This window comes from Rhineura floridana, chromosome 7 (genome assembly GCF_030035675.1).
Source record: "Rhineura floridana isolate rRhiFlo1 chromosome 7, rRhiFlo1.hap2, whole genome shotgun sequence".
Classification (NCBI taxonomy): Eukaryota; Metazoa; Chordata; class Lepidosauria; order Squamata; family Rhineuridae; genus Rhineura; species Rhineura floridana.
In genome coordinates, this window is record NC_084486.1 from 132,910,181 (window position 1) to 132,937,164 (window position 26,984).

Sequence of the window (26,984 nt, forward strand, 5' to 3'; positions counted from 1 at the left end):
CCCCAGGAAAGGAGGGGTTGCCTCGGACTGGGTCCTTTGACGCAGCTTGTTTATATGAGGTAAAGAAGCGGCTAGACAAGGATAGTCCAGCGCAGCTGGCTTTCTGGTCCCTATGGGAAGTAGGGGCACAAAACTGGGCTGTTGCTGCAGGTTAGAGACCCCTTCTTGATCAAGCAGTAATTGTGTGTGTGTCTGCTTTACTTTTGGTATCTGGCTGGGCCACTGAAAACAGGTAAATAAAGTGTCAAGCTTGCGCTCCTACCCAGGCTGAGGGAAGCGTTGGCTCGCCCCTGCAGCAGGGAGGGGGAGCGCTTGCTTGACACTTTATTTACCTGTTTTCAGTGGCCCAGCCAGATACCAAAAGTAAAGCAGACACACACGCAATTACTGCTTGATCAACTGGTAAGTAGAAAGTGGAACAATCCTTCCCAAAAGTAAATCAGTTATATCATGCATGTGGGGTTGTCACATACAATGGCCCACATACAACAGTCCCAGAGTTTTCCTTCATGGAAGTGAATTCTACATATGATTGCAGCAGAATTCAAGAAATGCAAGAGAATACAATGAAACATTTTGAATTACAGTTTGGTACAACCCAGCACCATTGGGAGAGACTTGATGAATTCCATGGTGACTTCTGTCTGGATCCAGTCTAAGTTCCTTATTTCACCAGGCCAGAGTCATCTAGACCTTGGTTCACAGTAACTACATCATCAAACTGTCCTAGGGTGTGCCCTTGGAGGCCTCTGTGCCTACAGATGGCCCTGTGATGGTGAGCCTCTCTCTACTGTCACTACACTGTTGTCAGGAGGTAGAAAGGGTGTGGCCCATGACACGCATGTCACAGCAATCCCTGAGTTTTATGGTTTATGCATTCCTAGATTGCTTGTATGCACAGAGCACATTTGGGACCTCTGTGGAGACTGTGGCTGCCTACAGCTTATTGCTGCACAGTGCATAGGATTATACCAGCATGGATCTGCTGAATGAATCGGCAGGGCTCAGTCTTGGGTGGAAGTCTTTAGGGTAGGGATAGGAAAGTCTTTTCAGCCTGAGGGAAACATTTTCCAGTGGGCAATCTTGTGAAGGCCACATGCCATTGGTAGATGAGGCCAGAGGAAAAAATATGAGGAGCAACAGTTATGACACTCACCCTTGTACAGTAAATTCTAGCCATGCAAATGTCACACCCACACATCTGTCCATTCTCCAACTAACTAAGCAACAGTTCAGTGACACATTCCAGCGAGGCAAAAATGCTTGAGGAGGGCTTGGGGTAGAGCCAGTGATGGGCATGGCCTGGAGAACCAGACAGAGAGGTCCAGAAGTCCGCATCCCCCCCCAAGCCTGAGGATCCCCATCCCTCCTTTAGGGGGCCTGGGGCACATGACACAGAAAGTTGAGGGCAGGCCTAGTATCACCGGATATAACAGGGGACCCAAAAGATATTAATTACTCCAGTTCAATAGTAATCTGTCAGACTATCTGGATCTTCCATGGTTTATCCCCTGGAATTTTGATGGGTCATTTGATCTCTCCGTACTTCTATCAAGGAAATTAACTTGTGAAGAGGCCCTTAGAATCTCCATTCAGCCTGAGAGGTGTCAGTGAACTGACAGTGAGAATTAGAGTAAACTGTCAGCTTGAGCGGTATAACCATCTGATCCCTCTGCTGGTCTCACGGTGTGTTTAGCAGGATTGTAATCTTTCCAACCCAACAGAATAAGTAATCATGGAGAAACAGAATTGTCATGTGACAGAAGTATACAGCTTCTAAAAAATCAATAGTGTGGGGAAAAGTACAGGACTGATAACAGCCAGAGCCATTTTGATCATTGTTCAGTGGCGAAGTGCATAATTTCAGGAACAATCCACATTTTCAGGGAATGCATCAATGTCTTAAAGGCTAACAACAGCTTAACAGGTTATATGTTGAAATAGGTTTATCAGCTCAGTGGGTTGTGCTACTCATAAGTAATTATTTTTTTTACAGCCTGCCTGAGAAATGGTGTGGGAGAAGGACCTGTGATGTCAGAGTGGAGAGGGCTTAAAGGCAGGGATGAAAGCTAATCAAGATAAGATGAGTTTGTATTTAAAGAAAAGTCAGTGTTAGTTAAGAGTGTTTTTGATGGACTAATCTCAATGTGTCTTAAAAGCTGCAAAGGAAGTGACAGCATCAGCCTGAAGCAAAGATCCACAATGAAGGCACACACCCTTAGATATTCATGCAGTCTTGCCTCATTTCAAAACGAAGGTCTTGGCAATTGCTGTAAGTATATGCAACGGGTAATGATCATAACTTATATGAAACTTTAGTGCAATAAAAATGCCAGTTGAGGTGGTTTACATATGGAATCTGGCAGCAGAACTAATGTTCGTAATCTTCATTTAATATTTACAAACAACTGACATGAATTTCAACTTGTTTGTTTTTGGTGTGTTTGAGTTATATTTAATCTTATGAACAGGCTTGACGAAAGGATGGGCACAAATGTTTAAAACAAACAAAATACTAGGTTGTGGAATTTGTATTTCTGTCAGCGACTTTCAGTAGCATTTATGGTTTATAACAGATGCTATTGGAGGCTGCTGATTCATAGGGTTGCCATAAGGCATAATTGATTTGAAGGCATGTAACAACAACATTTTTAGCCATGTTGTAGTTCTTTCTACATGGTGGTGCAAGACCAGGGTTGCCAGGTTCATGGCCTGAGACTGATCCTGTATCTTTAGGAGAAGAGAAAATCAGCCACGTGCAGGCCATGAACCTGGCAACCCTATGCAAGACAGACAGACAACCTTTCCACCAGACAGTTAATTTGGAATCCTTGGACTGGATCATAACTAACTTATGTCCTATTGATATTGATGGCTCTGCTCAAACCATGACTAAAGTCTGGATCCAACCCAATTAATGTGAACCTGTGTGGTCATACTAACTATAGAATACATTTAAACCCAAGAATTTGAGCTTGTAGCTTGAGGATCAAGTTTAATGCTGAAGTCCTGATTGGGACTGAGAAAGACAATCTATAAGACCAATATTCAACAGAAATTACCTATACTGGAAGTTCAAATAAAATTCAAGAGATTGTCTGTCATTTTAGCTAAATTATGAGCAAGGCTGAGGTGAAGGGAGAACTGTGTCACCTTCCAAGTTTTGGCAGTTTCTTCCATTCAAAAAACTCAAAAGTTCTCCTAGTCCCAGTTCCTCAACATTTGCTCCTTTTGAGAAAATAGTGGCTTCTCCATTTGTTCTAAAAATGGCAACTGTTCCATTAAGATAGAGAGAGAAGTATAGTTATGTTTAGAATATTGTTGCGGGCACCCAGATCTGAGTGGTGTGAGACTTCCAGGGGTTACTGCACATATCAAGGGTTTAGTTTCCTTGGAAAGGAGGTCAGTGGATACTGTGGTGACTTACATGATATATCAGCCTTTCCCAACCAGTGTGCCTCAGATGTTGTTGGACCACAATTCCCATCTTTCCTGACCATTGGCAATGCTGGCTGAGGCTGATGGGAGTTGTGGTCCAACAACATCTGGAGGCACATTGGTTGGGAAAGGCTCGGATATATGGTTTATTTACACATATATGCAATCTGAGTATAAGATGGAGGGGTTCTCAGCATTAACAGTCCAACAGATCTTGCTTCCCAAAGCCCATAGCTTTGGGGTTCAGACACAAAGAGCATCAAGCCTCTCTGTCTGTTTTTAGTTCCTAGACCAGCCTTTCCCAACCAGTGTGCCTCCAGATGTTGTTGGACCACAACTCCCATCAGCCTCAGCCATGGCTGAGGCTGATGGGAGTTGTGGTCCAACAACATCTGGAGGCACACCGGTTGGGAAAGGCTGTCCTAGACTCTCCTCAGACTAACACTAAACACACACATGAAAAACTACTTCCTTGTTGGGTGTGTGTGGGATCACTCTCCTCAAGGAGCATCACTGCCCATCTGTTCCTATGTCAACAGGACTTCTCTGGACCACATTCTTACATGTGAGGCTTGGTCCATCCAGCAAAGAAAGACACTGACCAGCATGATTTACTTATGAATGGAATTAGTCTGAGTAGTGGAGCAAGTTTCTCTGATCCAACTCCACCTGTACAGATTCCTAATCAGAGGCTAGTAAGGAGATCCAAAGAAATCATCCATCGCAACCCTCAGCTCTATGGCAGTATGTTCTGCTTCCCTCATCTCAAACAGACTATTACATAGTTGATAAAGGTGCAGAAATAAACAGCTAAAATGAGAAGCTGGAATGCTTTCACTATAAAGAAATGCTAAAGCATTTGATGGTGAGGGGGTGAGTTCAGTAAAACAGGCAATTAAGTTGGGGGTGTGCTGGTTTATAAAATTACAAGCTCATAAAATCATTGGGGGCCATTTTGCAGGGCTTATGTTTTTCTTTTAATTTACAAACTTTTATACTTCTACATACCTATAGGATCTCCTCACTCGCTACCTTAAATTGGATAGCCCTGTTTCACTTCCAAGCTGACAGGCACTCATCTACCCAAATTTGTTCTTAGAGGGAACAAATGGGAATTGCAACAAAATGCTAAATTGTGGTGTTGCAATATCTCACCTGATTAGAGATAAGCACATCTGTGGGAGTTTAAAAGGAAAAGACCCCATGAATCCAGATTTGATGTATTATTTCCACTTTAGACGTTACTTTCTCTGTGGGATGGAATGCCTCTACAAGAGGCCTGATCCAGACATAAGAACATAAGAACATAAGAAGAGCTTGCTGGATCAGGCCAGTGGCCCATCTAGTCCAGCATCCTGTTCTCACAGTGGCCAACCAGGTGCCTGGGGGAAGCCCGCAAGCAGGACCCGAGTGCAAGAACACTCTCCCCTCCTGAGGCTTCCGGCAACTGGTTTTCAGAACCATGCTGCCTCTGACTAGGGTGGCAGAGCACAGCCATCATGGCTAGTAGCCATTGATAGCCCTGTCCTCCATGAATTTGTCTAATCTTCTTTTAAAGCCATCCAAGCTGGTGGCCATTACTGCATCTTGTGGGAGCAAATTCCATAGTTTAACTATGCGCTGAGTAAAGAAGTACTTCCTTTTGTCTGTCCTGAATCTTCCAACATTCAGCTTCTTTGAATGTCCACGAGTTCTAGTATTATGAGAGAGGGAGAAGAACTTTTCCCTATCCACTTTCTCAATGCCATGCATAATTTTATACACTTCTATCATGTCTCCTCTGACCCGCCTTTTCTCTAAACTAAAAAGCCCCAAATGCTGCAACCTTTCCTCGTAAGGGAGTCGCTCCATCCCCTTGATCATTCTGGTTGCCCTCTTCTGAACCTTTTCCAACTCTATAATATCCTTTTTGAGATGAGGCGACCAGAACTGTACACAGTATTCCAAATGCGGCCGCACCATAGATTTATACAACGGCATTATGATATCGGCTGTTTTATTTTCAATACCTTTCCTAATTATTGCTAGCATGGAATTTGCCTTTTTCACAGCTGCCGCACACTGGGTCGACATTTTCATCGTGCTGTCCACTACAACCCCGAGGTCTCTCTCCTGGTCAGTCACCGCCAGTTCAGACCCCATGAGTGTATATGTGAAATTAAGATTTTTTGCTCCAATATGCATAATTTTACACTTGTTTATATTGAATTGCATTTGCCATTTTTCTGCCCATTCACTCAGTTTGGAGAGGTCTTTTTGGAGCTCTTCGCAATCCCTTTTTGTTTTAACAACCCTGAACAATTTAGTGTCATCAGCAAACTTGGCCACTTCACTGCTCACTCCTAATTCTAGGTCATTAATGAACAAGTTGAAAAGTACAGGTCCCAATACCGATCCTTGAGGGACTCCACTTTCTACAGCCCTCCATTGGGAGAACTGTCCGTTTATTCCTACTCTCTGCTTTCTGCTTCTTAACCAATTCCTTATCCACAAGAGGACCTCTCCTCTTATTCCATGACTGCTAAGCTTCCTCAGAAGCCTTTGGTGAGGTACCTTGTCAAACGCTTTTTGAAAGTCTAAGTACACTATGTCCACTGGATCACCTCTATCTATATGCTTGTTGACACCCTCAAAGAATTCTAATAGGTTACTGAGACAGGACTTTCCCTTGCAGAAGCCATGCTGGCTCTGCTTCAGCAAGGCTTGTTCTTCTATGTGCTTAGTTAATCTAGCTTTAATCATACTTTCTACCAGTTTTCCAGGGACAGAAGTTAAGCTAACTGGCCTGTAATTTCCGGGATCCCCTCTGGATCCCTTTTTGAAGATTGGCGTTACATTGGCCACTTTCCAGTCCTCAGGCACGGAGGAGGACCCGAGAGACAAGTTACATATTTTAGTTAGCAGATCAGCAATTTCACCTTTGAGTTCTTTGAGAACTCTTGGGTGGATGCCATCCGGGCCCGGTGATTTGTCAGTTTTTATATTGTCCATTAAGCTTAGAACTTCCTCTCTCGTTACCACTATTTGTCTTAGTTCCTCAGAATCCCTTCCTGCATATGTTAGTTCAGGTTCAGGGATCTGCCCTATATCTTCCACTGTGAAGACAGATGCAAAGAATTCATTTAGCTTCTCTGCAATCTCCTTATCGTTCTTTAGGACACCTTTGACTCCCTTATCATCCAAGGGTCCAATTGTCTCCCTAGATGGTCTCCTGCTTTGAATGTATTTATAGAATTTTTTGTTGTTGGTTTTTATGTTCTTAGCAATGTGCTCCTCAAATTCTTTTTTAGCATCCCTTATTGTCTTCTTGCATTTCTTTTGCCAGAGTTTGTGTTCTTTTTTATTTTCTGCATTCGGACAAGACTTCCATTTTCTGAAGGAAGACTTTTTGCCTCTAAGAGCTTCCTTGACTTTGCTCGTTAACCATGCTGGCATCTTCTTGGCCCTGGCGGTACCTTTTCTGATCTGCGGTATGCACTCCAGTTGAGCTTCTAATATAGTGTTTTTAAACAACTTCCAAGCATTTTCGAGTGATGTGACCCTCTGGACTTTGTTTTTCAGCTTTCTTTTTACCAATCCCCTCATTTTTGTGAAGTTTCCTCTTTTGAAGTCAAATGTGACCGTGTTGGATTTTCTTGGCAATTGGCCAGTTACATGTATGTTTAATTTAATAGCACTGTGGTCACTGCTCCCAATCGGTTCAACAACACTTACATCTCGCACCAGGTCCCGGTCCCCACTGAGGATTAAGTCCAGGGTTGCCGTCCCTCTGGTCGGTTCCATGACCAACTGATCTAGGGAATAGTCATTTAGAATATCTAGAAACTTTGCTTCTTTGTCATGACTGGAACACACATGCAGCCAGTCTATGTCCGGGTAGTTGAAGTCACCCATTACTACCACATTTCCTAGTTTGGATGCTTCCTCAATTTCATATCTCATCTCAAGGTCTCCCTGAGCATTTTGATCAGGGGGACGATAGATCGTTCCCAGTATTAAGTCCCTCCTGGGGCACGGTATCACCACCCACAACGATTCTGTGGAGGAGTCTGCCTCTTCTGGGGTTTTGAGCTTGCTGGATTCAATGCCTTCTTTCACGTATAGAGCGACTCCACCACCAATACGTCCTTCCCTGTCCTTCCGATATAGTTTATATCCAGGGATAACCGTATCCCACTGGTTTTCTCCATTCCACCAGGTCTCGGTTATGCTCACTATATCAATGCTCTTCTCTAAGACCAAGCACTCCAGTTCTCCCATCTTGGTTCGGAGGCTCCTAGCATTAGCGTACAGGCACTTGTAAGCAGTGTCTCTCTTCAAGTGTCTTTGGCACTTGTGGTTAGGCCTGTGGTAATTTTGCTCTTCTGAATTTATATCCTGTGCCCCTGCTCTCACAATGCCTACTTCTAGGCCTACCCCTTTTAAAATTTCATCATTTCTTTGGTTTTTATCCCGGGGGGACGTTTATTCTGAACCGGACCTTTGTCAGCTCCTGTCGGGTTTCCCCCCTCAGTCAGTTTAAAAGCTGCTCTGCTACCTTTTTAATTTTAACTGCCAGCAGTCTGGTTCCATTCTGGTTCAAGTGGATCCCGTCCCTTTTGTACAGGCCCGGCTTGTCCCAAAATGTTCCCCAGTGCCTAACAAATCCGAACCCTTCCACCCGACACCATCGTCTCATCCACGTATTGAGACTGCGAAGCTGGGCCTGTCTGGCTGGTCCTGTGCGTGGAACTGGTAGCATTTCAGAGAAAGCCACCTTGGAGGTCCTGGCTTTCAGCATCCTACCTAGCAACCTAAATTTTGCTTCCAGGACCTCACGGCTGCATTTCCCCATGTCGTTGGTGCCAACGTGCACCACGACCACTGACTCCTTCCCAGCACTGTCTACCAAACTATCTAAACGACGGGCGATATCCGCAACCTTCGCACCAGGCAGGCAAAACACCTTGCGGTCTACACGCCCATCACACACCCCACTGTCTATGTTCCTAATGATCGAATCACCCACTACAAGGATCCCTCCACCCCCTGGAGATATATCCTCGGCACGAGAGGATAGCTGCTCATCCCCCAAGGAATGGGTCCCTTCTAAGGGATCGTTTCCCTCTTCCTCAGCTGGATGCTCTCCTTCCCCGAGACCATCGTTCTCCATGATAGCAGGAGAGATATCATTGTTGGAGTGGGACACAGCTATAACGTCCCTGAAGGCCTCCTCCACACACCTCTCTGCCTCTCTCAGCTTTTCCAGGTCTGCCACCTTGGCCTCAAGGAAATGAAGTTGTTCCCGGAGAGCCAGGAGCTCATTGCACCGAGAGCACACCCATGACTTCTGTCCAACATGCAGATAGTCGTACATGCTGCAGGCGGTGCAAAACACTGGAAAGCCCCCACACCCCTGCTGGCTTCTTACCTGCATAGTTTTGTTTAAGGTTTATTACGTCAATGGGTTGGAGACTGCGGTTTAGTTGAGGTCAGGGAACAGACGGGCAGAGTGGGGGGCCCTGGCCTCCTCGCCCTGCTGCCGAACTCGCTCTGCTGCTTAACTCGCCTTGACGCTTTGTCAGCTGGGGCTCCCTCTAGCTCGTGGAGCAGGCTCCCTCGCTAGGGTGCTCTGACTTTATATGTGTGGCTGGTTCCTCCCAGCTACTGCTGCCAGCCAATGATGTGTTACTTGAGGCTGATGGCTATCAGCTGGGGCTTAACTCTTTAGTATTCTCTCAGGCTTCCTTCCTTCCTGAGCGAGGGGCGGGGCTGTTTAAGCTTTTGGCTGCTTTTAATCTCAGCAAGGGGCTGCGCCTTCCAGGCAAGTCTTTTGTGTTTGCTGTTTTCCCACCTAGAACAGCCTGACCTTTCTTTAACCTAGGGAAACAGAGCTTGTGGTTGTGTTTCAGGAAGGCTGAAGCTGCCCTTTTTAGCAAGGACTGAGCTGACTCTCTCCCTGTATGTGTCAGTGGAGTTTCCTTTTCCCCCTTCTCTCCGACTGGAATTTAGCCTTGTTTACAGTGTCCCCTGAAGCTTTCCTGCTAGGGTGGTGTTGAAAACTAGCTTTCTATAGGCTTCCTTCTCCTAGGATCTGTCTCCTAAGATATAGGTTCTTTCAGGATTTGGCTCCTAGCTCAGGGTGACCTTGGGCTGCCCTTATTAGTTATTGCTCTGAGCTGTTTTACTTCAATTAAATAATGGAATAAATGGGAGCTACTTACCCTCTTTTCGCTCTGCTGCTTAACTCGCCTTGACGCTTCGTCAGCTGGGGCTCCCTCTAGCTCGTGGACAATTTTAAGGAGTGGGTTCAGTCAGCAGGATATAAAAACTAAATGTTTATTCCATCCTTATATTTACATACATGTACATTATAAATGCTCTGACAAAACTGATTTTAAACTGATTTTACTGTAATGCGCTCTACGTGGGGTTACCCTTGAAAACGGTCCAGAAATTACAACTTATACAAAATGCGGCGGCTCGACTACTTACGAATAGTCGCCGCCGGGATCACATCACACCAGTGTTGTTCGATCTACACTGGCTTCCAGTTGTTTTCCGGGCCCAATTCAAGGTGTTGGTATTATCCTTTAAATCCCTATACGGTCTCGGCCCAGTTTATCTTACGGAGCGCCTTCAACGCCACCAATTATGCCGCCCGACAAAATCAGCCACTCAAGGCCTTCTCTCAATCCCGCCGACAAAAACAGCTAGATTGGCGGGTACAAGAGAGAGGGCATTCTCAATGGCGGCCCCCACTCTCTGGAACTCCCTCCCACAAGATCTCCGGCATGCCTCTTCCCTAAATGTATTCCGTAAAGCCTTAAAGACCTGGCTCTTTCAACAGGCCTTTGGGATCTCCGGGGAGGGTTAATTACTGTGACTGAAATGCCTCCTACCCTGTTTTAATATTGTTGCTGTTGTATTGTTCTCATACTGTTTTTATTGTATTATTGTATTTTATCTCATTGTGTTTTAACTGTTTTGTACGTCGCCTAGAGTGGCCTCTGGCCAGATAGGCGACACAGAAATTAAATTTATTATTATTATATATATATATATATATATATATATATATATATATATATATATATATATATATATATATATATATATATATATATATTAATGGTAGGATATTCTGTGTTGATCTCCTTCTCTTATGGAGAGTTTGCTGAAGAAGCTATTTAAAATCTCTTTGCCATCAACCTAATCACTCTGGGCTTATCCACACGGGAGCATTACTTTGTACTAAAGATGCTGTTTTTACCTCCATTTTCTGTTTGCACCATCCACAGTAACGGCTCAATGCCAGCTGCAAACATGGTGTTTTCTACTCACACTGAGGGGGAAGGATGAATCATGCAGTTTCCTAATGACCATGCCCTCTAATTTAACATTTTCACTGCCCCTGGTTGCTTGGCAACTGAGAATGCTCAGTTTGTTCTACCAGCTGCGGTAGGTTCCATTTAAAAAACAACATCCCAGAAGTGCAATTATTAGTATTTTCACTGGTATAATACATCTGAAATACAAATCTTTGTTTGAACAGTGTTATGCTTTGTGCACAAGTTAGGGGGAAAAGAAGAATAACAGCACCATTTGCAGCACATAAAAAAGACCAGCAGAATGGAGGAGAGCAGCCGGAAGTTGCTTGTCAGCCCACAGGAAACAAAATGAAAGGAGGGAGGAGGAGATAATGGGCATGGAGAGGGGAATGATTGACATACTTACCTAAAATCATCAGAGCAAAGCATCTACAGGCACTAGAGATACAGAGTGAAGCCATTTTTTTCTTCCCTTTTTGTATTATCAGTGGTTTGGGTTAGTATGGATTTACAGGGGGAAAACTGTGTGATGGCTTTTGTTTGCCGGTAGCATCATGTGAACCATGCAAATTAAAAGGAGATGTGAGTAGCACCAAACACACAGTAAACCACCATGTAGATGAGCCCTCTGTTAAGAAAAATTACTCTGTCCCTCTCTTACCTAGTCAGCCATAGAATGCTGTGTCTGTCAGCTTCATTCTCTGCCTTCCTGCCTTTATCTTCTACTTCTTCTCTTTGATCGTTCCATTGCATAAGCATAAGTCCTTGCACTAACAGAATGGGAGAATAAGCATGACTTTTGATTGACACCCTAGTTAGGCCAATTGTCAATATTAGTCAACAATCAATAGGAATCTGTCACAGTGGAGTACTCCTGTTCAGGGTGCCTGCCATACCCCTTTCTAGGATACTTCATTCAATTCCAGTGGCTGCTGGTGCCACTAGATCTGGTAGGGCTGCTATGGAATGTAGCCAATGAGGTTCTTGTTTCCTCCTCATCCTCCTCCCTTGCAAACATACTGTGGACACTTAAGATTGCAATTTTACAAACAGCACCTAACTAAATTGTAAAGTGTCTTACTTTATTCAGAAGGGGTACCTGCTCTCACAGTTGCTTCTCAAACGGGAGAAAAGTTGTGTGACCTCCACCTGTTCTGGTTCTTTCCCTATCCTCTTCCCTTGCAAAGAAACAGTGGATACTTAAACACTGCAGTTTTAGTAATACTTAGCACCTAACAGAACTTTAATCCTATGCTTGCTGTCATGAGTACTGAACAGAAACCTAAATCTCTGCTCATTCAGTAATGCTCTGCCAATCCTGTTTAACACACACACACACACAGAGTTGTTTGAAACTCACATTTAGTAGGCACTATAAAAGGCTTTTGTTCTATGCTTGCTCTCATGAGTAAGCCCCAAAGAACACAGTGGTATTTACTTACTTCTGAATAAGATGAAGAGGAATGTATTAATAATCAGAAGTGCTTGGAAAGTTCACTTTAAAAAGTAACAACATAGTTTTGTTCAAATCCATCCAAATGTACTTTTAGCTCATAATAATTTCTGCCTGCCACACAGCTGTAAAAGGCACAAGAGTGCTGCTCTCCCCCAATACCAACCCTAAACCATCCAAAGAATTCAAGTGAAGAGTAAAAAAATAAAATAAAATACACATTTGGGCAACTTCATAATATATTCTTAAATTAAAACATTTAAAATGAGCATCTGCAATTGTATACATGTCATGGCTAGAAAGTTAGACTAAGATCAGGGTTCAATTCTACACCCACTTAGATGAACACAGTGGGGTGGGGCTTACTTTTAAGTAAAATGGATAGGATTATGTTAGCTACCACAGTTAAATCATACCTCCTCCTTGGTATAGTTAACCTTTGCATATGTGCGACTATATCAGTTATATGGAGAAAACAGCAAATATTATGTTATGGATTATTATATTTTATTTACGCTATGCCTGGCTTATTCCCTGGTACACAGAAAGAACTTCCCTGATATAGAGCAGAGTATTTAAGTATCGTGGATAATAATCATTGGCTAAAGATCTCCAGAGTTTCTTTTTAAAAAAATAAAAACAGTCTTGTAAACTGTGAACTCCTATTGCTCAGAGAAAGAGATATGGCAGGTGCGGAAAACAAGAAGCCAAAATGTTAGAGAGGAAGAGTCTTTCACACCATATGATCAGTTCTAAACACTGTAGCAGGAAGTTCCACAAGTTCTCCAGTATTCCATTAGTGCAGGCACTTAGACATTCACACAAAAAAGTTTCTTGGATTTTATAAAAGCAGGGATTTGCTCAATTCAAAATTCTTTCTCCTTTTGATCAACCACATCAACACACATTGCACCTCACCATTCAAAGTGAAATTGGGGTTGGAAGTGTACAACAACCCCATACGTGCCCTGCTAATTGGAAAGCCAGTGTCAGGATGCCTGTGTCATCAACCACTCTCCAGCTCTCTTCTCCCCCATCTCATCATGAAAGACAGTCCGGGGCTCAGAAAGAAAATCAGCACTTGCTCTTCTCCAGAGTACTGCTAAGCTGTTTGTTTTAATTAAAATAATTATAAGTACTTGCTCTTGTCCCTAACAGGAGTTAATTATCTTGCATAAACCCTTATAAAATTTTCAGATATCTTAAATAAATAAATAAAGATCCAGTCTAACCCAGTCCATTTTGGGGACAGTTTGCCCCCAAGAATCTCCTTTTTCCCCCACCTTGACAATAAAAAAGCCCAGTCTGGCTCATGAAGAAACTAAATTATCCACCACCCCCATGATGCCAGCCAAATATTTGTAGGGGCTATTTGCCACCAAGAATTTCCTCTCCTTTCCTTGCTCCCTACAATAAAGAGGGCCCAGCCTGGCCTATAAAGAAACCAGCTTATATATTGCTTGCTACTGCTTTAACTTGGTGCTTCCAAAAGGAAGGAAAAGTAACTCAGCCTCAGGGAAGAGCAAGGAGCAGCTGATTGGCTAGAGTTTATTCCAAGTAAAATAAAACCAAAACGGAGGTGGAGAGGGATCTCCTGCCCTCCCTAAACCACTCCTAGTAGAACTTATTTAAACCCTGGAGAGAGGGGTGGGACCATAGGGATTATTGAGATTGGCTGGGCTGTCCAGAGATTATTGGCTAGCATAGGAAATGAACAGAAACAAGTCCAGAGTATCTCTAAATGTGAGGTAATGCACTCAGTATGAATGTAAGGAACAGAGAAAGGACTGGGTTATACCTTGGAGAAGTAATGGGGGGGAGGGTTTAGAGTGCCCCACCTACACTTACTGAGGAGCCTCCAGCATTCCATTCTGATTCCCATCCCTGTACTTCCTCCTCAATGACATTCAGTGTTCTGTGCCCATTGAGCAAGCTCAGTCCTTACTGGATTGTTTTCAGGTTTCTCTCCCCTGTAGGGATTTTTTCTTTTTTAAAACAAAAATTTCCTTCTGTAAACCTTAGGGTCCCCCTAAACCACCAGATACCTCCTTCTTATGAATGGATGGTGCTGTTTTGGTTACATAAGGAATGGCACTATAGCGAGTGATGACTGATATGGAGAGAGTGAATAGAAACAAATGTTTCCCCGTCATTTAACTCAGGATCACCCGGTGCCAAATGAAGCTGAGTTACAGTAGATTAAGGATGGATGAAAGAAAATATTTCTTCACACAATGAATTAACTCATTCACTACCATAAGAAATCATGATGGACATTTGCTTGGATGGCTTTAAAAAAGGTTTATACACATTCACAGAGGATAGATCTCCTAGGGAGAAAAAGAACTTCCATGTACAGAAGCAGTATACTTAAGAATGCCAGATAAAAATAAACCATAGGGGATGGCCATAATTTTTATGTACTGCTTGTGAGCATTCAGAGAAATGGAAAACAGAATCTGGACTAGATAGATTTTGGTCTGATCCAAGGGTGAAATGAACAGCTGAGCCAATGCTCAATTTATTAGGATATATGCCTGTTATTCAGGGATGCAATCTTCTGGGGTCTTGGGGGCTCTTAGACCCCTTACCTTTTGAGGAACTGGGTCCTAGCAGGGTCCCTATATCTTCAGCATCCTATAAGTCACTCAGCATGAGAGTGTGTTGGCCACTGAGAAGAGTCTTCTTTGTCCTTTCCTGCTGATTGGAGCCAATCAGAGTAAAAGGAGGTGAGTCAGCCACTGAGAAGACTCTTGGCAGAAGCTACCACTCTTCCTTTTCATGCTGATTGGCTCCTAGGGGTGTCTGTTATTGTGGGAGAAGGCATTAAGGATCTCATTCTGAGCCCAGCAGCAAAACAAAGGGGGGGAGGGGGTGTTGCTGTGACTATCATGAAGGGACCCTGCAGAAACACAGAAGACATAAGGAATATAGGAGGAAGACAGGCATCAGAGTTTCAGAGCAGTGGGTCTATTCAGGAAGCACCCACAATGCATTGAGGTTCAAATGTACTTTTTCTCTTCAAAAACTGGTTTGGCTAGTTTGAAGTAGGAACTAGTTGCACATGGCACTGATTAGCTCTGATTAGCTCCTGCCTCTCCCCCGCCCCCTGCCGTTATCAACAAGAAATCTCTCCGATCCACAGAGCAATTTTGCACTTAAAAGGTTTTTCCTCTCTCTCTTTTTTAAAAAGATGACAATGAATGAACAGATAAACATTCATGAATTACCAAAAGCAAAAGGTGGTGAAAGGGAGAATGGGGAACTGATATCTGAGCCAGCATTCAGCTCAGCAATGTAACATCAGTTGCAAAGCTGGGGGTGTGGATCCACTGTGAGTTCTGTTTTCACCTTGCATTTGTTTTCACATAGACAGACTGCATCATCTGAAAGGTTCATAGAGCGTAGTGCTATCTTCCCTGAGTGGAAGGACATGGTGCCTATACCCAGCCAGTTCTGCTATTTGAGCTCTTTAACTAGAACACCTGGCACCCTCCAGGTGTTTAGGACTACAACACCCATCAGCATGTCTCTGTGCCTGTGAAGGCAGTTGTAGTCCAAAACATTGGAGAGTACCAGGCTGGTGAAGGTTGAACTAGAGCCACAAAGACTGAACCTACAGCTTTAGAAGTGCAAAGATGAGTGCTATCACTTAAATATACTCCCGTCCTCTAAAGACTCCAAAAAGTAAGGTTCCACAGATGGACTTGGGTTGTACATAAAGTAATAAAACTAAAGTGAATTGAAGGGAAAAGAATGAACATCTTTTGACAGGTGAACCCAATATGTCATCAGACAAAGAGTTTGTGTTTTTTTAATTTAAAAATAAAAATGCTTTTCTCTTCAACCCTTTAATTGCATAGAATAGACTTTCTCTCTCTCTTTTGAGCTCTCATACACATGATTAAATGCATGCAAATGCTTTTAGTTCATAAAGATTCTGCCCTTCCACCCCTTGCCTAATAAACCGAGACAGAATTAGCACTGGGTGAGTGGTTCTGTCTGCTGCCAAGAAGGGTTTGTTGAGGGTAAAGCTCTAAAAGTAGAGATTAACTTGTCTTTATCCATAAAATGTGCTGTGCAACCTAGATTTGCAGAATAGGATCAGTAAAGAGTCATACATGAATGCAGTCTTGGACAGCTGGTGCATATGCTTTTCTAAATATTCAGCTTCGAGGTTCTTAGCTATTTCATAATCCTTATGGAGAGAAGCCACGGACAGGGAAGATCCCCTACTTTGCAGACGGAAGGTTCCATTTTCAGTACCTGCCATCTCTGATAACAGCACTAGGCAACACCCCTGCCTGAGATGTTGGAGAGTTGCTGCCAGTTGGAGGAGATGCCTATAGGAAGCCCACAAACAGAATATGATGACAATGGCCTTCTGCTGTTGTTCCGCAGCAACTGCACGTTAGTAACAAAACCTTGAAAATGGCCTGATAGCTAACCTGCAGCCAGTGCAGCTTCTGTAGCACAGGTGTGATGTAAGCAGACCTAGGCACCCCACTTAACACCCTAGCCATGGCATGCTGTAATAGCTGCAGCTTTCAGATCAGTCTGAAGGGAAGCCCACACAGAGCACATTGCTGTAGTCCAATCAAGAAGTTATCAACACATGAGTCACAGCTGAGCTGTTCCTGTCGAGGAATAGTTGACATACCAAACAAAGTTGATAATAGGCTCTCTTTGCAATGGAGATCGCTTCAGTCTCCATGGTCAAAGAAGATCTAGGAGCACCCCCAAACTACATGCCTGTTCCTTCAGTACAACCCCATACAGAATCAGCAAACTCCACATCTCCTGGACCTGGAAACCACTCACCCACAGAGTCTCCATCTTACTGTGATTCAGTTGCAGTTTATTGGTCCACATCCAGCCCACCACTTCATCCAGGCACTAGTTCAAAACAAGCGCTACCTCTCCTGATTTAGATGTGACAGAGAAATAGAGCTGGGTGTCATCAGCATGCTGATAACATCACATGTCAAGTCTCTTAATGACCAGTCCCAAGTCTCTATATAATGCCACCCAGTGAGCTTCATAGCTAAGCAAGGGTTTAAATCTAGGCCACCTCTCCCATTCCAGTCCGTGTACTGTACCACACTGGCTCAGAGTGAATGAATTGTCCATATCTTTGCCCCCTTCCACCTCTCATTTTAGAAACACTGTTTCCTGACAGAATTGCAAGAGAGGTTGGCTTAAATGAACTTGCCCAAAGCAACCTAACTGAGCTGCATAGCCAAACCAGGAATTTCAGCTCAAGGCTTCCATATTGAAACTACACAGTTATGTTTTCGCCATCTAGCCTGCCATTAACATTGACATAACACCCATTCGGGTCCGTGAATGAGTCAGAAACTATCAGAGGACATTTTTTTGCTATCAATATCGCTGTCCCTCTGGCCTTTGACATTCCTTCGGCACAAATTTCTTCTCCTATCCAGGTTCCTTTAAGAGTTTGCTTTTTTGTTTTTTGCTTTGATGGGTCTCTTGCAAACTAATGAAATCAGAAGAGTCACACTTAAGTGCTGCCATTACCCTGGCTTGTCTGATGGCTTTGCAAAGGCCACTGACATTTAAGGAGAGTATTCTGAGTTTATCTAGTGACTGTGTCATAGTGTTTGTGAAGGGAGTGTTGAGGTTGTGGGCAGAAAGTTCCATGGTTTGTTCTGGTGCGAGATCCTAGGGAAGTGTACTCTGAGTAACTGGAGAAACTTCATATAACAAGCAGAATAGGAAAACAACAAAACTAACAAGTGGTGCCACCTGCATGATTATGAGGTGCCATGAGATTTTGCTGAAAAATACCTCATACTGCTTGTGATCAGGGGAGTTAGCGGGGACCATATACAATGATAGGTGCCACGGGAGGTGAGTTTGATAATGACCAAGTTGCCATTTATAATTCTAATATATAGTCCTGTCATAAAATTGGAGATTTAAATCTGGGTAGGGCAATCAAGCTTTTTAAGTTCAGTCCTCATTATCGTCTGCGTCTGGGGTGGAGCATCTGCTGCAATCATTTTCCAACCCAACACCTGTAAGATTAATCTTCTTGTTCCTCTTGTCTCTTTTGTGTTTTTTTTACACTCCCATTGTCCGTCTTTCTTGTTTCTAGCAGGATTGCGTTCCTCTCTGAGTTGCTCGCATATGGGGCTTAAGTGGAGATCTTGCAAAAGTTGTTCTGCCTGAAGTTCCGTGCTAGCTGTAAGATATTTCCCATTGTGCAGTACTATTAGCTTGAATGGAAATCCCCACCTATAGCAAATTCTTGCTTCTTGGAGTGCTCCCATGTAAGGTTTCAGCAGCTTCCTTCGTGGTTATGTGTCAGGGCTCAGGTCTTGATATATGTCAACTATGGCATTGTTGTATTTTATTACGTGGAGGCTGCGCAAGGCTTTACAGATTTTTTTAAATTTTAAATCTTTCAAATGTCACTATTATGTCCCTCGGAGGGCCATCCGATCTAGTACGAGTGCCAGGTGCTCTATGTGCTCTTTCTATATCATCTGCAGTAAGAACAATATCCAGATTCAAAGTGTTTAACCAATTCACAAGACATGCATGCATATCGGTCCCCTCCTCCTTCTCTGGGACCCCCCTCAGACAAATATTGCCTCTGCGAGGCCGATCCTGCTCCACCACATGTAACTCCATCTCATTTTAAGCCATTCCAACTTCTCGCTGTGCCCGAGGCCTAGGTTCATGGCTGTATTAGCTGTTTTTGAGATGTCTTTAATCTGGGCAGAAAGCGTTTCAATTTTCGCTTCTATAGGTTGCAGTGCTAATGCCCAGTCAGCTGTGAGCGCTTTCCTTATTTTAGAAATATATTCATTTGATTCAATGTCATCTGACAGTGCATTTGTCAGTTTCCCACCCTTAGGTGTTTTCTGGCCTTCCCGCACCATGTTAATTTTGCTTTCATCTTCAGAAGATGTGGCTGAACTGTCGCTTATAGCAGAGATCAAATGAAGCTTAGGGACTTTAGCTGAGCTCCTTGTGTGTCCCATGGCATCACCTACCCAGATATGATTTTTGAAGTTAGTGTGCTCAGCGATGACAGGACATTTAGGGCAAAAATGTCCCCATGGCTTCAGGAGATTCAGCTCTACACTGCCATTTTGCCCGATAGCAAACCATGCCCCCCAGTTCAAAGTATTTGTGTTAATTCACAAAGCCCTAAACACTTTAAGGTCTGTCTGATTCCTTATGTTCCACCTTGATCACTGAGATCCTCAGTTGGGGCATTTCTCTGTGGTACCCCATGCCCCCATGATTTTGTTGGCCTTTACTAGGGACTGAGCCTGTAGTGTAGCAGCCCTGCTCAGTGGAACTCCCTCCCAGTAGAGATTTGGCAGGAATCATCCCTCCCTTTTTTCAGATGTCTTTTGAAAACTACATTGTTTAGACAGGCCTTTGCAATATGAATTTTCTCTTTTTAACCAATCTGCATTTTATTGATGTTTTATTTATATTTTTAAAAATGTTTTAAGAATGCTTTTTGCCAGTTTCATATTTATATGTTGTATACCATCTTGATACATTTCTATGAAAGTACAGATTATAAATATGCAAATAAATATGATGACATTCAGCTGCTGGAGCTAAGAAGGCTCTGGTCTAATTAAGCTGTCTTGATGGAAGGCCCCCTAGGAACCATATGTAAGATTCTTTCAAGGGAAAGGCACTCCATAACCTAGGAGCTATCACTAGGATGGGACATAGCTTAGTGGTAGAGCATCTGCCCAAGTATCCCAAGTAGGTCCCAAGTATCTCTAAGTAGGGCTGGAAAGAATCCCTGTCTGAAATCCTGGAGAGCTGTTGCCAGTGAATAATGAAGTGCACTGGTGTATGCTGCTCAAATCACACCTGCCCCCTCTTTCTTTTCCAAAGCTGGGAGGAAACGAATGAGGGACTTGCTTAGCCAGCACTCGTGGTAAACATGAGAGGAAGCCAACAACAAACCTTGGCTTCCTTTCATGGTTTGTTTGGCGAGAAACAAACCATAACCACTGGTTCACATGTAACACTAAACCAGCCTCTCATTTGTTTCCTCCCAGCTTTGGATAGGGAGGAGCTGGGCAGGTGCAATTTGAACAGCGTGTGCTACCAGCATGCTTTCTTGTTTGTTCATGGTAAGTCACACTTTCACTTACTTTGACATGCAACCCAAAATGACTTCATGAATAGATGGTAACTCTAGGATTCCTAGATGATCGCATGCTGGGAGGTCTAGGGAGGTAGTCCTTTAGATAAGTAGGGCCTTTTCTGTTTGTGTCTGCCTCATGTTTCGTTGATATTTACAAAGGACCCACTCCATTATAAATTACTTAACTCATGCTCTCTCTTTTATTTTTCTCTCAGCTCATACCAGTTTCACTGATAACTTGTGGAAAAGCCACCTGCCGTCTCTCCATAGAATGATTCCTCGAGATCACATGAGAAAAATGTCAATCTTTGGAGAACAGGGAAGCTTGGAAGACAAGCATTTATACCAGTTAGCAAGTGGTATGGCAGCAGGTAGTAAGATGAATACTGGCCTAGAGTAAGGGAACTTTGGGTGTTGTTGGGAGCCATGGCTACTCTGCTACTCCACCTGATTAAAAGTTTCTCCACATTTCATTATAATTTGAGTTTGTTTTTAAATAATATTTGTAATTTATGTATGTATTTGCAGTATCACATTGATATTAAACAAGAAAAATATCTAGCCCAAAAAGTTCTGCTTGCAAATGCTTTCTCAGATTGCAATTAATCCCATAAAATATCATGTATATGACAGCAGAGTATTTTGTCATCCTGTTTTCCTCTGCATTAGGCAGGCATAAGGTAATGTTCGAGAAATTTGCCAGTTGAATTTATTAATGAAATTCTTAGAACCTTGAAATAAGGGTGCGGATATACTATTTTGGATCACTTTCTGTTTAAGACACTGAGTTCTGGCCTCTAACATCTATATTTACAGAAAAAACTTGTATGATTTGTGTTAGAATTACGGCAGCGACAAGAGGTGATTATGAGAAACCAGATGATGGCAGTAAATCCACAACTAATGGGATCAGGTCAGCAGAGAATCCAAGCCATTTCTGCACAGTTTGAACCTTGGTTCATGGAAAGGTATTTCTCTTTAACTTAAAAAAAGAGGTTTCGTTTAGATTTTTGCTTATGTAGGGAAAACATCTCCTCCCCCTCCAGCTGTCATTCAACTTAAAGCAGTGGTTCCCAAACTTTTTTCACCCGTGGACCACTTGAAAATTCCTTATGGTCGTGGCAGACCACATAATGATTTTTCTACCTGTTGTAGCAATTGTAATGAGCTGTGCTAGGTACTGTATTGCTTTATTGCATTTTTATGCTTTTATTTAGCATTACAATTTGCATTCCATAGCATGAAAAAATACATTTGAAAATTAACTTAAATTTTTAATATGAACATGCCACTGATCGCTTAAATGAAGCTTGTGGATCACTGGTGGTCCATGGACCACAGTTTGGGAACCTCTGGCTTAAAGACTTTTCAGACAAATATTTGAGGCAGCCTTCCCCAACTTAGAGCTCTCCAGGTGTTTTGGATTACAATTCCTATCAGCTCCAGCCAGCACGACCATGTTGGCTGGGGCTGATGGGAATTGCAATTCAAGACATCTGGAGCTCGCCAGGACAGGGAAAGCTGATCTAAAGGCTAAACCATGACATAATCTTGACATTTGGACAGGGCTGTGGAGTCAGAGTCGGTAGAAATGTACTGACTCTGACTCCGGCTTCAAAATAAATTTTGATTGACAAATTTTTTAAAATATAAATTCACAATGTCAGAGAAGCTTCCCATGAAGTCAGCTGTATTTGAGCATTTCACCATAACTAAAGATGGAAAACCTTTTGTGTGTCAGGGTATGACACAGGACCCAGATGAAGACAAATGCTGAGATGCCAAGATCAGCGCATATTCAGGCAGCGATAAAAATGCTCCTACAAGAGCTTCCAATTTAAAAAGACATTTACAGCACTTTCCAGGGCTGTGGAGCTGGAGTTGTGGAGTCAGAGTCGGACAGTAGAAAAATAGAGGAGTCGGAGTCCACAGCCCTGCATTTGGAATTGAAAAAGAGGAGAAAGTGTTGATGTAGATCTATCTGTGGCCCATGTCAAATATTTCTTGATAGTGTTATCTTATGTTTGTAACATCAGAAGGATAATCCTGTGGCCGAAGTCTGCATTGCTATTATTTTATGTCATTGTTTTAAACTTTAATGACGTTAGCCATCCTGGGTGTCTCTGAGACATGACAGGGGAAAACAGGATGTAAATATTTTAGCAAATAATAAATAATGTGCACATTAAAATAAGGGATGGAGGGGGAAATAATGAGTTTGCAATTAATAACATTTCCAGTCTAAAATGAACAGATTGATTATACACAAATAATATATAGTTAGAAACTTGCCTCACACTATAATACAGAGTACCCTTAAAACAAAAGCCCAAATTAGACATGATAGTAATTTGTGTGCATGTTTGTTTGCTTTTAAATAAATAACAGCCACCAGGGAAGGGGGAGAGGAGATGTAACCGTTTGCCGCCACCATGGTCGAAACCTGGATCTCCCTTCCTGCACATGCTATTTCTATCAGGAGGAAAACTTCCATTGGTGATAATGGGAGCTTTCTTCCTAACAGAAATAGCAGCCATGGGGAAGGCCCCCCTATTCAGACTGGGACTGTACTGAGGATGAAGGGTTAAAGCCCCTTCTCTTCACTGGATTGGGGTCCCTCCAGCTGCTAATTAGTGTGTATTGAGTGTGTATTGTTCCTCATTTAACAAAGTAAATATTTCATACAATTTGATATTTAGGGATTTGGTCTTTACTATATTGGCTATATTAATGCGACTATATTTATATGAAATATATCTCTAGTTTTAAACATCACATAAGAATTACTATCTCCTTTTTACATGATAAGAAAAGAGGTAAGGTATTGGAATCCGTGATGTTCAATGTGCATACATTCTGCTAGGATTGCCAGATATTCAGGAACAAATGGTGTGGACAGGAGCAGGTTGTTTTGTCAAGTGTCTAGAAGTACTTTCCTCCTGAACATCTACTGTGGCTACAAACCTGAAGCAGAGTTAAGCACATTTAAATAATTTTAAATCAATAGTTTTAGGCATGATGAACTCTGTATTGCATTGTGGCCATAATTTCAGATTAAAATCATGGTCAATATTGTGTTTTTTATGAGCTTCTTGTGAGTGATAATAGTTTTTCATGCAAAGTGGGATGGAAAATACTTCATTCTTCCTTCTCCTCTTTTCAGTTGCATATTTAGCTATGACCTCAAAGGGCTCTGTCTACCTAGAAAGCCAGAGAGGTGTGTCTGGTATCTTCACCATACAGTTTTTGGCAAATGCTGAAGGGGCACCTCTTTACCCTGGCCTTTGGCACTTGAGACATGTTTTTTCAGGATCCACCCTATTCCTGCGGTTCCAGATTAAAACAATGTTTTAACTGTTTTCAACATTGAATTTTAAACTGTTGTAACATGACATGGGACCTGCTGGTGAAGGGTGGTTGTTAAATTTCATCATCATCATCATCAATAATGTAACTCAACAACAACAAAATGGTGGTTTTCATAAGTTACTGGACTTGTCCCTTAAGAGTGATGTGTAAGGGTGATGTGTACCTGGCATACAACATAAATTAGCCTTTAAAGATGTATTTGACTTCTGCACAGTATGAGCACTCATTCGTTTCCAGAACAGTTATCATTTTAGTTGCATAATGTCTAAGAATAAAATAACATGAATTTGACTAGTCATTCTAAATAGGCATGGGGATCCCCATGCTCTTGTTCCCCTGACTCTTTTTCCTTTATAAGCTGCAGCACTTACCAGGAGCCCTTCAGGTAGTTGCTGATGCTCCACCCATCTGCAGGCAATCTGCTCATCAGTGGGTAGTGGTCTGCTGTGTGTCTCCCTGCAGCTGTGGTCATATCCACACCATACACTTAAAGGACGCAACTTTCCCCAAATAATCCCAGAAACTGTTGTTTGTTTGTCACAGAGCTACAGTTCCCAGCACTTTTAACAAATGACAGTTCCTGGGATTCTTTGGGAGAAGCCATGTGCTTTAAATGTACTGTATGGTGTGGATGTGACCTATATTTCAAGGCTCTGGATACTGAATGAGTAGTCATAGATTGTTAAGTTTACTTTGCTAATTTTCCTACAAATAGCTTTTCTTTACAGAAACTGCTGTACAGATGTTGCATCCCCATATTCAGCCTGTTTTAACCTGATGCTTGTCTACCATCCTAGAGACTTGTTACCTTCAACTGAGATGTTAACACCAGCTGATCCCAGGCAGATTCACATAGCTTCCCACCTTGGCCCTTCAGTCCCACAACATGCCAACATGCCAAACCTATTATCCAATTGTGTTTACCAAGGGCCAGGTAAGAGAAAATGGATGAATAATAATAATAATAATATAATTGGACAGCACAGTGTGATAAGTGAATGATTACTACTAGTTTCTGGTTCTGCCAATAAAGGTAATGAATATATCTGAAGATACCCTGAGTTGAAAAGCAGTGTGCTATCCACAGCTCTAGTGAATAGAATGTACATGTGACAAGACATAACAGCAAGCTCTGGGCTCCTATGTTCATGTTGGTTAATGACTGTGCCGAGGTATTGATAATCCTTGACAAGTTCAATGTCCTCATTGTCAACTTTAAAGTTACATAAATCTTCTGTTGTCATTACTTTAGTCTTTTTGATGTTCAGCTGTAGTCCTGCTTTTGTGCTTTCCTTTTTAACTTTCATCAGCATTCATTTTAAATCATTACTGGAACATAACTATATCATACCATAAAACAAAATAATAAAACAACCACCACCCCCATACAGCCACAGAAAGCTTAGGCAGCATACTAATGCAAACAATATCATCTCAGTCTATCAAATCCCTTGGGTGAAAAAGGTAAGTCTTTACCAGGTGCCAAAAATATGTCAAGGAAGGTGCCAGGCAGACCTCACAGGTGAGTGCATTCCAGAGATGGGGAGCCACAACTGAAAAGGCCCTCTCCCTTGTCACCATCCTCTGAGCCTTTCTAAGAGGGGGGATCTGGAGAAGGGCCTCAGAAGAAGATATAAGGGTCCAGGTAGGTTCATATCAGGAGAGGCATTCCAGAAGAGATTGGGGTCCTGAGCCATACAGAGCTTTATAGGTCAAAACCAGCACTTTGAATTGGGCTCAGAAGCCAACAGGCAGCCACTGTAATTTGAACAGAATTGGTGTTATATGATCTGTTCACCTTGAACCCATCAACAACTATATTCTGCACTAATTGAAACTTCTGAACTGTTTTCAGAGGTAGTCCCAATGTGAAGCGCATTGCAATAATCCAAACTTGAGGTTACCAGATCATAGATTACTGTAGCCAGGTTATCCCTGTCCAGATAGAGTTGCAGTTGGGCCACCAGCCTAAGCTGCTGGAAGGCACTCAGTGCCACTGAGGCCACCTGTGCCTCAAGCGACAGCAGTGGATCTATTGGAACCCCCAAACTATGAACCTGCTCCTTCAGAGGGAGTGTGACCCCCATCTAGAGCATGCAGGCTGCAGCAGTGGCACTTACTGATTGGGCAAAGTCATGTGGTGGTAAATTAGGGTCACATCCAATATGGCAGGGCTCTCAGGACCTTGGAGAACACATTGTGGAAGATGACGGCTACAGCATTCTTACCTAACTGTTGTTGTAGTGCTGGGCTGGGGGACTTGTGGCCTCCCAGTTGTTGTGAGACTGCTACTCCCATTATCTCTGACCATTGGCCATGCTGGCTGGAAATCTGCAGGGATCTGATGGGGTGACATTGTATGGCCTTGAATGTCCTAAACTATGGCTCCCTAAGCAGTCACTTCTTTCTATCTGTGTTTTCCTCAACACTTGAAAGAGGTTCAAGGCTAAAATAATAAACCTGCAAAGACAAACAGCCATTGCTACAACATACATGTAAAAATGAAAATTAAGGCAGCTTACTTTTTTGCTCTATACTCTGGACAAGAGGCTACTGTAAGGACACAATATGGAGAAACCAATTGGTTTCCAATCTAAAAGACTGTGAGACAGGGGCGCATTTTATCACCTTGTTTGTTTAATCTATATGCGGAACATATATGGAAAGCGGGATTGGACCAAGATGAAGAAGGTATGAAAATTGGAGGGAGAAATATCAATAGTTTAAAGTATGCAGACGATACCATACTACTAGCAGAAACCAGTAATGATTTGAAATGAATGCTGATGAAACTTAGAGGAAAGCACAAAAGCAGGACTACAGCTGAATGTCAAAAAGACTAAGCTAATGACAACAGAAGATTTGTGTAACTTTAAAGTCAACATTGGGGACAGTGAACTTGTCAATACTTTGGCATAGTCATTAGCCAAAATGGAGACAAGAAATCAGAAGAAGGCTGGGACTGGGGAGGGTAGCTATGAGAGAACTAGAAAAGGTCCTCAAATGCAAATATGTATCACTGAACACCAAAGTCAGGATCATTCAGACCATGGTATTTCTGATCTCTATGTATGGATATGAAAGTTGGACAGTGAAAAAAGCGGATAAGAGAAAAATCAACTCATTTGAAATGTGGTGGAGGAGAGCTTCGCGGATACCATGGACTGTGGAAAAGACAAATAATTGGGTGTTAGAACAAATTAAACCAGAACTATCACTAGAAGCTAAAATGATGAAACTGTGGTTATCATACTTTGGACACATA

The 26,984-nt window shown here is 42.6% G+C and overlaps 1 protein-coding gene across 1 annotated transcript in view; it reads left to right on the forward strand.

The window, feature by feature from the left end:
* The first annotated feature begins 1,942 nt into the window (after positions 1-1,942).
* Positions 1,943-26,984, forward strand: part of SAMD7 (sterile alpha motif domain containing 7) — a 40,394-nt gene continuing 15,352 nt past the window's right edge. The window contains 4 exon segments of the mRNA XM_061634502.1: positions 1,943-2,272; positions 20,566-20,709; positions 21,192-21,318; positions 24,517-24,653. Of these exon segments, the coding sequence (XP_061490486.1) occupies positions 2,146-2,272; positions 20,566-20,709; positions 21,192-21,318; positions 24,517-24,653 (535 nt within the window). The 5' untranslated portion in view covers positions 1,943-2,145.